The following is a 12,251-nucleotide window of genomic DNA, read 5'->3' as shown; positions in this document are numbered from 1 at the left end:
TAAATGTACTCTAAAATGTACTTAAAAGTATGGCGACTACGTAATTATCCACAAGTAGATGTGACGATGTAGGCTACTTATCCAGAAGTAGACGTCACACGACAGTCTCCTTAGGCAGGTTCTCCATGGCCCTTTCAGCTCGCCATAGCTGAGTACTTGTGTGTTCGGTGTTCTGAGATACTGTGTCTGACTGGTTTAACTAGCAGCAACACACAGCCTTTTTGGATGTCTGAGCGGTTAGTGAATGAGGCTATTAATCAGAAGGTTGCCGGTTCGATTCCCGGCTGTGAAAAATGACGTTGTGTCCTTGGGCAAGGCACATCACCCTACTTCGGGGGGGAATGTCCCTGTACTCACTGTAAGTCGCACTGGATAAGAATGTCTGCTAAATGACTAAATGTAAATTTGTAGGGATGTAAAACACACGCGCACACCCATTAGCAGGATGAATGTTTTATTCATATCTTTAGTGCAGTAAACAGTTATGTTTATATAATTTTTTTCCAACACCGTACCACTTAACAAAAAATAGCACAAGACAATTTGGACATGCATCTCCCAAGAAGAAGTAACAGCTACTGAAATTAATAATAATAATAATAAATATAAATATACACACTCACACAAGTCTTCTTAGTACCAAAACATTGAGGTTACCAAAAAAGTAACAAAACAATAAATACATCAAACATCGCTCGATGATGTGACACAATGTTTAGTCTTCAGAATCAGACTCTGTTATTCTCTTTGTTTTGTATAAATAAAAGCTTGTTGCCGTGACAAAGCATGACGAAACCGGCTGGTATCGTCCAACAGAATGGCAGGAACACTGTCCGTGGAGTTGAAGCCGACTAATAAGAAACCCCAAATAGCAGGGCAGAACTGTACCGACCAATGAGGTCCAGGGTGCAATTGCACCCGCCAGGAGCTATCCAATCACGTTAATCACAGCTCACATGACACGTGACACACAGTACCTTCTCTCTCCTACATGATCTCTACCTCAGTCTCCCAGTACCTAGCAGGGTGCAGGTGTGTGTTTACAGAGGTGGATGTGTTTGCAGGTGTGTGTGTGTTAGCAGGTGTGTGTTTGCTAGTGTGTGTCTTCTGGACAGTGACAGGCTGTCTTACCTGATCAACACGCCCCCCCCCCCCTTCCAACACACACACACACTTCTCCTGACATACACACACACAGGCCCCTCTTATGGGCCAGTCATAAATGTAATAGGGTAGTTGGGGGGGGGGGGGGGGGGGGGGGGGGGGGTCACGGTTCCCAGGAAGTGACATCACCAGCAGCATACAGGAAGCATGACAACGGTCAGGAGGGCAGAAAGATTCCACGAGTTTCCCAGGGGGACAGTGTTTAAAGTCGCACCAAAGGGGGACGATATTCATCGTCGTACCGGCCGAAACAGCCTGTTCATTTGTCGTACCGACAGAGATCCAAGCATACCGCGGGGAGATCTCAGGTTGTGTCGATGGGCAGGGTGGAGGGAAGGCTAGGGGAGGGAGGGGGGAGGGGGGCATCAGGCCGGTAGCTAACCCAGCCAAGCAGCAGACTGTTGGGGTAGTGACTTAGAATAATCACCAGGGGGAGACGCAAGGACAGGACGGAGCCACCAGAGGGCGCTGTGGTGAGGAGCTTGTGGTGAGGAGCTTGTGGTAAGGACAGCAGGAAGCCCACCAAGGGGGCACAGGAGGGGGATGTCATGACACCGAGGAGCCACCAGGGGGGGACGGGGGGCGCTGTGCTCTAACACAGCAGCAGGAGCTCGTCATCGCTGCTCTCTGTCTTCCCTGTGGCCTCTAGACAAGCGTCGGGGATCTGGGCCGTGTGGACCATCCCGCAGTGTTCACACGGGCCGTCCCTGCCCCCCTGCCTCCCCCCGCCCAGCCTCCCCCCGCACGCCCGCCCCCCGCCCCCCACCTGGGGGAGGAGCCTGCGCTCCAGCAGCGGCTGGCAGGCCTCGCTGACGGAGGAGGCGGAGTCCGAGTCTGAGGCGGGGTCGGAGGCGGGGATGAGCAGCTCCACGTCGTCCTCCTCCTCCCCCCGGCTCCCCCCCGCTCCCTCGCCCCCTCCCCCCCCATGCTCCAGCTGCCTCAGGGGGCTGTGGTTCTGGGGGCTGTGGGGGTTCTGGGCCCGGCCCAGGGAGAGGCCCCGGACCCAGTGCAGGCTGCGCGTGACCAGGCCCCGAGCGCTCTGGAGGCCCCTGGCCCCGGAGGAGGCGACGGCGGCCCGCGGCGGGCCCCCTCCCCCGGGGGACTCGGGTCCGAGCGGGTCGTCCACCACCACCAGGGGGCGAGAGCGCTCCCGCTCGCGCTCTCTCTCCCGCCGGTCCCGGCCGGGCGCCGCGGGCGCCACCGAGCTGGCCGTGACGGCGACGATAGCCTCCACCGCCGACGCCGGCGGGGTCTTCGGGGGGAGGGGGGCTGCCAGCCCCCCCCCCACGGCCCCCACGCTGGCGTCGCGCCGCTCGCCCTCCGTGTCCGTGTCGTCTGAGTCCAGCGGCAGCAGGCCTCGGTGCGCGCCGCTCCTCTCCGCCGGGCTGGCGCCGCCCCCCCCGGTGTTCCCCGCGCTGTCCTCCGGGTCGGACGACACCAGCGCCAGCGAGCCGGAACGCCGCGAGCGCGTGAAGTTGAAGAGGCGGCGCCACAGGTTGCCGTGGCGGCCGGAGGTGGGCAGGCGGATGGAGGTGAAGCCCAGCTGGGAGCGCACGGCCAGGCGCAGGTTCTCCAGCACAGAGGCCTGGAGGAGAGGAGAGATGGAGGAGAGGGAGGGAGAGAGAGAGACAGAGAGAGAGAGAGAGAGAGAAAGGGAGTGAGAGAGAGAGAGAGACAAGTGATGTAGTTAGAGAGGAGCGAGATGTAGAATTAGAGGAGAGGATGTAGAAGAGGAGAGGAAGGATGGGGAGGAGGGATGGATGTAGGACAGACGAGAGGAGGAGAGATGCAGAGGAGAGGAAGAACGAAGGAGAGGGAGAAGTGATGTAGGGGTGAAAAAAGGAGAGGAGGGGTGTGAGAGAAAGAGGGAAGGGATGGAGGAAGGAGAGAGGATGGGGTGCGGGAGGTGTGTACCTGGTTGCCGGAGCAGACGGGGAAGTCCTCCACAGGGGGGATGAGTCCCTGGGCGATCAGCTGACCGTACGAGGGCGGAGCCTCTCTCCTCAGCAGCTCCGCCTCCACGCGGGACAGCTGGGTCTCGAACGACCTGCAACAACCAACCCGGGCGCGTCAGACGCGTGGGACATTTCGGACACGCAAATCTACCGTCGTCGGTCGGGCGGCGCGGCACGCACCTGCGCTCAAACATCCTCAGCGAGTACAGCTTGCAGGTGCACCCCAGGGCGATGACCAGCAGCAGGCCGCAGATCAGGCTGCCGATGACGGCGGCCGTGATGACGCGCGTGGGCACGATCACCGGGCAGCTCTCCTCGTCGCTGCCGTCGCCGCAGTCGTCCTGCGCGTCGCACACCCAGCTCTCGAACACGCAGCGGTTGTTCTTGCAGTGGAAGTTGCCCGGCTGGCAGAAGAAGCAGTTCTTCTCGTCGGAGCCGTTGGGGCAGCGGTTCTGGTAGTTGCAGCGGTCCGAGCGTGGGTAGCAGGCGCCGTTGCGCGAGCACGGGAACTCGTCGTCCTGGCACGCCGAGCAGTTGAGCTCGTCGCGCCCGTTGGGGCAGTGCCAGTAGCCGTCGCAGCGCTGCTGCTCCGTGTAGCAGCCCCAGTTGCCCCCGCACGGCACCTCCCACGGCAGGCAGAAGCCCTCCACCTGGGGGGGGGGGGGGGGTAGAGAAGCGATAAGGAGCCAAAAAGGATTCGGATCATGTGTATGACACACGGGAAGTCAGGAAAGGAGAGAGAGGGGGTGGGAGGGAGGGAGGGAAAGATGGATGGATGGAGGGGAAAAATCGAGGATGGATGGAGAGAGAGAGGCGAGGGTGGCATGAAGGAGAGATGGAGGGAGAGAAGGATGGATGGAGAGGATGGCGTTAGGAGGGGTGAGATGGACAGAGTCAGACCAGGTCACTGACTCATGACAAGTTCGGACAGGAGAGATGGAGAGATGGAGATGGAGGGAGAAAGAGAGAGAGAGAGGAGAGCGGGGTCAGACCTGGTAGGTGACGTTGAAGCCGCGGGCGGCGTTGATCTTGTCGGCGTAGAAGTGGACCCTGAGTTGCCCTGACGACGCTACCACGGCGACGGGGGCGCGGGAGTCGAAGGCGGTGAGGACGCGGAGCAGCCGGCGAGGGTTCTCCTCCAGACCGTCATACACCTTCACATAGTCCCCGTACCCTGTACCGTCCAGCTGCACACACACACACACACACACACATACACGATAAGTCACAATATCACAATGACCCTACCTTCTAACCCTGACCCTCGTCTATGTAGTCACAGTACTTGTTGACCTGTCATCCCAGTGTCTGAGGGTTAAATTACCACATGACCCCTCCCCCTGTTCCCACGGTAACCCCTCCACCTGACCCCACATGACCCCTCCCCCTGACCCCACGGTGACCCCTCCTCCCCGGGCCGCGAGCGCACCTTGAAGTCGGTGAAGCGCAGGATGACCTTGCGGTGGTCGCCCGTGTCGATCAGCCAGGTGCAGTTGCTCCCCGGCGGGTAGAAGTCGGGGTAGTTGGGCGAGCTGAACGTCCCGTAGAAGTTCCTCAGCCACTCGCCGCAGGTGGGCACGTCGCAGTCGATCTCGTCGCCCAGGTCCTGGCAGTCGATGCTGCCGTCGCACTTGAGCGACTCGGGGAGGCAGGTGTAGACGCGCGTGTAGCGGGACAGGCAGGGGAACTGGTTGAAGGCGCAGGGCTGGAAGGAGAAGGTGGCGGAGGGGTTGGCCCGGGAGCACAGCTCCTCGTCCGAGTTGTCGCCACACTCGTCCATGGCGTTGCACCGCCACGAGTCCGGGACGCACTTCCCGTTGGAGCAGTGGAACTGGTCCGAGTCGCAGCCCGACTCCTCGGGGCGCCCTGGGGGGACGGGCGCGGAGGACACAGAGAGAACACACACACACAGAACACACACAAACAGAGAACACACACACACAGAGAGAACACACACACACAGAACACACACACAGAGAGAACACACACACAGAGAGAACACACACATACACAGAGAAAACACACACACCATGTTAAGTGTGATGGACCATGACGCCAGGAATACCATGACCCGGGTTCTCCATCCCTCCCCCCAGCCCTCCAGCTCCCCAGCCCCCCAGCCCCCAAATGTAGTACCCATTCATCCATCCACCCCCCCAGGCCTCCCCCACCCCTCCTACCAGTGATGTAGGTGAGCCGGAAGCCCTTGGCGGTGAGGCTGTCGTCGGAGTGGAACTTGACCCACACGTGGTCCTGGGAGGAGATGTAGGGGGCGGGCACGGTGGAACCGCAGGCTCGGAACCCGTCCAGGTTCTTGTAGCTGCCGATGGAGAGCCAGTCCTGAACGCAGCGCCGAGAACTCTGCAGTTCAAAGTCCTGGAAACTGCAGGAGGACGACGAAGAGGAATGAGGTGAAGGGGAGGAGGAATAGGGAGGAGGGGGAGGAGGAACAGAGATGAGAGAAGAGGACGCAGATCAAAGAGAGGCGGAGGACGAGAGGAGGTGGAAGAGAAACGGAGGTCAGCGCAAGTTCTGCCGCTCAACGACACAACGAGCAGAGTGCCGCCCATGGGACCCCCACACAGGACGATCCGTTCATACCAGCACACGTGGATGTGGCTATACAGGACGATCAACCCAAGAACGCATGGATCTGCTCTCGAAAACACCCCTAACAAACGGTCTCTCAGAGTCATGACCCTATTTGGACATAGGTTTGTTTAAGCAAAGGCATCCATCTAATTCCGGCGGGAGCACGGCCACAAGAGGCTATTTCTGTGTCGGTAACCATGGACACAGAGTGGAAGTGACCAGAGGAGGTTGTTGGCGTGTCTGTGCCTCATCACAATGATAAACAAAACCACTTCTAAAACAATAACAATAGGTAGAAAAAACACAAACGCGGTTTGCGTACGCGCGTGTGAGCATGTGTGGTGTGTGTGTGTGTGTGTGTGTGTGTGTGTATGTCGACAGACAGTGCGAGGCTGGAGCCACAAGGAGCTGCTGTGAGAGGGCTCTTCAGAACGGAGTGAGGACCGACTGATCGTGAGAGGAGAGAAGAGAGAGGACAGGACAGGGAGGAGGAAATGAGAAGGAGAGGACGTGAGGGGAAGTCGAAGAAGAAGACGAGAGGAGGAAGAGAGGGTAGGGGGAGACGAGGAGGAGGAGAGAGAGGGTACCTGATGGTGATGATCTCTCCGGGGTTGGCTCTGATGTTCCAGGTGCAGTTGGTCCTGGAGGGGTATTCAAAGGGCCATCCTGGGGTGGTGATCACTCCGCTGGAGGACCGCAGCTGCTCCGGCACCTCCCCGCAGGCTGCTCACACACACACACACACACACGTTAGCACCAGAGCATAGCTAAGGGATCATGACAAAAAACGAGGTGTGACTGACTACCGGCTCTTCTCGTCGACACGGAACTGTCACTCTGGTACACTGAGGGTTTTAGGTAGGCCGTCCATGATGGTTCCAAGCAAGCGGAGGCAATAGCAAACTACAAAGCAGTACCACAGTTACCAACTGCTACCTTAGCTAAGTGGTACTATAGCTAACTGGTAACACAGTTAACTGGTACCATGGTTAACTGCTACTTTAGTTAACTGATACTCTAGCTAGCTGGTACCACAGTTAACTGATACTCTAGCTAACTGGTACAATAGTTAGCTGGTACCACAGCTAACTGGTGCTGTAGTGTAGCTAACTGTTACCGGCACCACAGAAGGCTAGGCGTGCGGTTGTGAACTCACCGTTGCTGATCCCTGATACGTAGACATTGTCACTGTGCTGGGAGCCCACTGCAGAACCTGCACAACACAAATGAGTGAGGAAGGTGTTCATTTCTGAAAAGTAGTTCATATAGTGAGTTGATTGTAAACCAAATACAGCTGTCTTTGCTGTAAATAACAAGCCAGTGTGAATTCTGGGTTTGTGTTAGTTTGTGTTCTGGGTAGTGTGGGTTAATGCTTGAAGTCCACAGTGACCCAGTGGCTTGGATGGCTACAATTGCTTCCTGGGTTCATCCTTCCATCCTGTCTGACCCTGTCAGCACAGCTGGAGTCAGAACCCAGGACCAGGGTCACACATTCTTCCTTCCCTGCCTCCCTCTGTTCCCTGCCTCCCTCTGTTCCCTGCCTCCCTGCCTCCCTCTGTTCCCTGCCTCTCTCTGTTCCCTGCCTCCCTCCCTCTGTTCCCTGCCTCCCTGCCTCCCTCTGTTCTCTGCCTCCCTCCCTTCCCTGCCTCCCACCCTCTGTTCCCTGTCTCCCTCTGTTCCCTGCCTCCCTCCCTCTTTTCCCTGCCTCCCTCTGTTCCCTGCCTCCCTCCCCCAAGGTGAGGAGGGTGTAATTACAGCTGGAGAACACGAGAAGCCCGAGGACTCTGTAGCGCGGAGACAGGAGGAAGAGCCACACTGACACTGGGACCCGTCATGAACGGGTCCTGCCCCGGGCTGAGGGACAGCATCAAAGCCTGCTGTGCAGAGCTTCAGCTCGATTCACACGTCCTCTGCCTTGTTATTAGCCTGCACTGTGTGTGTGTGTGTGTGTATGAGTGTCAGTGTGTTTATGAGTGTGTGGTGCATGAGCGTGTGTGTGTGTGTGTGAACTGAGCCGCATGGTAACAGCCTAGCCCTGTGACATGTTCTAACAGAGACCTGTGATGTGAACCTGCCACGAATCAGCACCCTCCATCCCCCACGAGGACAGAGGGGGGGGGGGGGGGGGGGTAGGGAAGAGAAAGAACGAGAAAAGAGAGAGCGCTATGTGTAGATGTACATGCACGTTTTGTACAGTATAGTATGTTTGCTTTCTCTAACATGGCAATATAGAAACAGTGAGAGACAAACGAGTGAGAGAAGAGAGAAGAAATGAGGGATGAAAAAGCGCGAGACTGAGGAGGACAGAGAGAGACAGAGAGAGAGAGACAGAGAGAGACAGACAGACAGACAGAAGTCGGGCCAGACCAGTCCTAGCCTCTTCGCTAGCAGCTGAGCATGAAAAAATCTCACACTTCAACGCTTCTCTGAGCCCCTCTACACAAGGCGGGTTCCTATGGTAACCACAGGGCCTTGGACTGGAGGTCTGAGACTGAATGTTCACCTGAGGGTGAACGGAGCAGAGCAACAACAACCCTTCTGTCCTCGTTTTCACTGGGGAGAGACAGCAAACAAACACTATCCGTTACAGAGGTGATAAGAGTAGGCTGGCAACTTCCAGCTAGCATTAGCACCAGCATCTGTTTTCCATGGCCGGATTAGCTGTGAGCTCACCCCCTGGTTAGCTGTGAGCTAACCCCTGCTCCTCTACAGGGGGCCCTTTCCCCCTGAAGAATGGAGGGGAAAGTTCTGGCCATGAGTTGACCAATGAATCAACTCAACTGTATTGACAGGACACTATGCACACTGGTTGTGGATGGAACAGAGGTTACAAAGGCATTCACTTTGGCATTAACTTAGATGATTAACAACTCCTTCTTGCGGAGGAGGGGGGGGGGGGGGCGGGGCAATGTTTTGATGGCCTCTGAACCTCTCTGTCCCCATATTAAGAACATCTAGTCCTGGGGGCCAGGGGAGGGGGGGGGGGGGGCAGGGGCTAATTCCCTATTCACAGCTGACATACAACAGATGTAGGAATGTTTGAAAGCCCAGTGGGGAGGCAGGGAGGAGGGGGGGGCGGGGGGCAGGGGGGGACCAGGGAGAAGCAGGGGGGGGAGCAGGGTAGGATACATGGACAGTGTCCTACTCCTCTCATTCTCCTCACCCATGCCCCCTTCTCTCTTCCACTCTCCCTCTCACACCACCACTCCTGCCCTTCAGTCCTACCCCCCCCCCAACCCCCGACCCCCCCTCACCTCTCCACTCTTCTTCCCACGGATGATTGCTCTACAGTAGCAGCTGACTGTAAATTATACATGGGGAGGGAGACCAGTGGAAAAAACTGCCTTGGCATGCACACACACCATGCTTGACTAGACACACACACACACAGACAGACACACACAGGACATTCTTTATGCTGGCTATTCCCTCCAGTCAGCAGGCAGTCTAGTACCAGGAAACAAAGTAAACAAACTAACAATACACAAGATTTCACAAGCCGGCACAAAGTCCTCCACTGCCATAATATCTTGGAGGACTGAACATGGAAGTCAGAGATGACACCATGGACTACACTGGCCTCACACTCACCAGGGACCACACCTGGCCTCACTCACTCACACACACACACACTCACCAGGGACCACACCTGGCCTCACTCACTCACACACACACACACACACTCACCAGGGACCACACCTGGCCTCACTCACTCACACACACACACACTCACCTGGGACCACACCTGGCCTCACTCACTCACACACACACACACTCACCAGGGACCAAACCTGGCCTCACTCACACACACACACACACACACACACACCAGGGACAACGCCTGTCCTCATTCAAACACACACTGGGGACAGGTTTATCTAAAGCGACATACATTGTGCCCGTAGACAGTACAGCAGAAAATTAAGGACCAGAAGTGGATTGTTCCAACAGTATTTTGGCAGCTAGTCGAGGAACGATATGCATTAACTAGCCACAACGCAAAGTAACCACATGTAAGCTACCAGTCCCAGTGCAACTACAGTGCAGCAATAACATATAAGGATCATATCAACTGCAGTTTAAAGGCCCTTCACATGCTCAAGTGTTGATACAGCAGTGACCCTGGGTTAATGGAGTTAATTAACCATCACATGACAGGACCTCTTCACCAATCCAGACGCACTGCTACATCAACAGAGGGAAACAGATGTGGACGACACGGCGACAGTCTCAACCCCCCCCCCCCCCCCCCCCCACACACACACACACACACACACACACACTCATCTCCAGCTGGCCTGGCTATCACAGTCACTCGGACAACGGTTCATGCTGTGTTCCTTTGTAATAACACTGTTTATTTAGCTGTTATTGATCCAAATCAACATGGATGATTCGAACGTATGACCTCTTTATCCGCAGTCAGCTCACTGAACTTAACGCATCAGACCACCTGTATAAACTGCATGATACAAAATGCTATAAATTGTATAATTTGAATGTATCTGGATGTGTTTGACTCTCGTTGTTGACGTCTGGGATAGAGGGCAGTGATAGGCTGATTCACATAATCATCCGGTTCTGAGTGTGTGTGTAGTATCATTTTTCTCAGGTGAGTATCACAGTATGGGAGTATGTTATACTTACCAATGAATATGAATATAACCGTGGTTAGCGCTGTCCATGATACGGTCCTTTCAGAGGCGAGTGTACGGGCCATAATAGCAGCTCTGTTTCGTATACGGGTATAGCTGATATTTCTTGCCGTTTCCGAAACGTTAGCTAAGTAGGTAGCTAAATTGGTCTAAAAATGATGACTGTTTCTATACTGGTCAGCAATTCGACAATGTGTGCAAATCAAGTTAAGGTCCAAAGAAAGCTCTGTCCTCCCTATAAAATAGTGACATGAGCAAAAAACAGATACAGCGACAGAACGGTCTCTGAAGTACTCTGTGTAGGTTGGTTAGCTAGATGGCAGTGGTTTAGCTAGCTCTAACAACAACAAAAGGAACAACACAACTATATTATAGCTCGCTGGCTACCAACTACAAGCTATCTATCTAATCCTAACCCGATAATCACTCTACCTCTAAATTACATCTGCGATTTGGTGCCCTATAAGATCCCATCTCGGTGTCAACGGAGCCTTTGTGTCTGGTGTCATTGTGCCAGTACGTAGCCCAAGACAAAAGGCATCGCTACCGCAACAGCAGCTGTACACTAGCTTGCAATACTGTTGTTCGTTGGTATGCTAACTAGCTAACTGTAGAGCTAGCTAGGCTAAAGACGGGGCTCTTTGTCAGTCCGATCAACGCAAATATGTGTATTATCTGCTAGGTTTTCGAAACTAATGAAACATTTAAATACCGTTAGCATTACATCACGCTGCAACTATTATTGCAGGTATATTGTTCTAAACTGTAAGTAGCAAATATCGCATGTATACAGTAGGGCCCCAAAACACTTAAAAAGACGCCTACACAGCCCCCGGTAGCTCAAGCCGTTCTACTGTTCAAGCTGATCTACCGTTAGCTAGCGGCCGTTAGCCTCCAACGCACAGGCAGATCTACCAAAACATCCCTGAGAAAAGTATCCGTGAAATGTCAGTGCTAACTAACCGTTACCGCATTGCCGGTTAAAGCATCGTTTCCTTCTCGTCAAAGTCCAAAATAACGGAAACGGTATCATAAGCCCAGTCGTAAGGGCCTTGGCTGGATGTACTTGGACAGCCCCAGCGACGCGTTGGCTGATCTGAGTGTTGTGATCTACAGCCGGGATATCTTCCTCCCCCTGTGGCTGGCTTTCCTCCTTTCACTCCGCCTTTCCATAATTACGGGGGGTGATAGGTCGCACGACGTCAGACACGCGTACGGGATGTTTCTATTAATGTCTGCGACGCTTGGGCCATAATAAGACCCAAGACCGATGAAAAACGAAAAACAAATCATGGAGCGCCTGATTGCATTGGGTGTTTTATTCCTCTCACCGAGGAACATTTATGAAACAATCATTCAGGCGATAATTTCACTCTGCTCGATTTCAAAGGTTATCTGTGTGTATGTATGTGTGAACCCTAGGCTCTTATGTAACTGAACATTTATGTTTTATATAACAAAACATAATGTCATAATGTCTTTCTTGGCCAAAAAATTGAGTTGAAAGTAATCGGATGAAGTAACAGTGAAAGGTTGAGATTAAAAGATAGTTTCATATTTGGAGAACTGAACTGATTATAACAATTCAGGAGGTTATACGAGACAGGACTGAAATACAAAGTGACCTTAACCACACAAACTCATTCTTGCTATACGAAAAAAAGAGTAGGCTACAAGAGGTTTGATTTGATCATTTCCCAATCTGTCAAGAGATGCCCAAACATGTTGATTCATGGTATATGGTTGCTATGTCATACAGTACACTAGACGTGTTTTGAAATAGTTCTTATACCAGACATAACACAGGACATGTAGCTGCATGGTTTGGATAGCAGACAGAACATAAGGTATGCACCTTCATGCTGGAGCGACAGCCTGTTGAAGC

At 54.2% G+C, this 12,251-nt stretch overlaps 1 protein-coding gene across 1 annotated transcript; it reads right to left on the bottom strand.

Annotated features, from left to right (window-relative positions):
- Nucleotides 1–437: 437 nt before the first annotated feature.
- On the bottom strand, nt 438–11,553 carry lrp12 (low density lipoprotein receptor-related protein 12). Its single transcript, XM_084696430.1, has 9 exons — nt 10,359–11,553; nt 6,868–6,924; nt 6,299–6,434; nt 5,300–5,502; nt 4,549–4,985; nt 4,112–4,306; nt 3,300–3,769; nt 3,079–3,211; nt 438–2,749 (listed from the first exon to the last, which is right to left on the bottom strand). Exons 1-9 carry the CDS (start codon nt 10,429–10,431, stop codon nt 1,757–1,759), a joined length of 2,697 nt encoding a protein of 898 aa, XP_084552556.1. The 5' UTR covers nt 10,432–11,553; the 3' UTR covers nt 438–1,756.
- Between the last annotated feature and the right edge of the window lie 698 nt (nt 11,554–12,251).

The sequence above is a fragment of the Hypomesus nipponensis genome, chromosome 4 (assembly GCF_054491055.1).
Source record: "Hypomesus nipponensis isolate SF chromosome 4, ASM5449105v1, whole genome shotgun sequence".
Classification (NCBI taxonomy): domain Eukaryota; kingdom Metazoa; phylum Chordata; class Actinopteri; order Osmeriformes; family Osmeridae; genus Hypomesus; species Hypomesus nipponensis.
Note: the sequence above shows the minus strand (reverse complement) of the source record. Positions and strands in the feature narration are given on the sequence as shown.

Bases quoted from the DNA above. Each gene is read 5' to 3' on its own strand.
- lrp12 (XM_084696430.1), bottom strand. From the start codon at position 10,431: ATGGCCCGTACACTCGCCTCTGAAAGGACCGTATCATGGACAGCGCTA. The intron at 6,435-6,867 runs GTGAGTTCACAA...GTGTGTGAGCAG, and splicing joins CGTATCAGGGATCAGCAACG to CCTGCGGGGAGGTGCCGGAG. The intron at 4,986-5,299 runs GTAGGAGGGGTG...CCGTCCCCCCAG, and splicing joins CCGGCTCACCTACATCACTG to GGCGCCCCGAGGAGTCGGGC.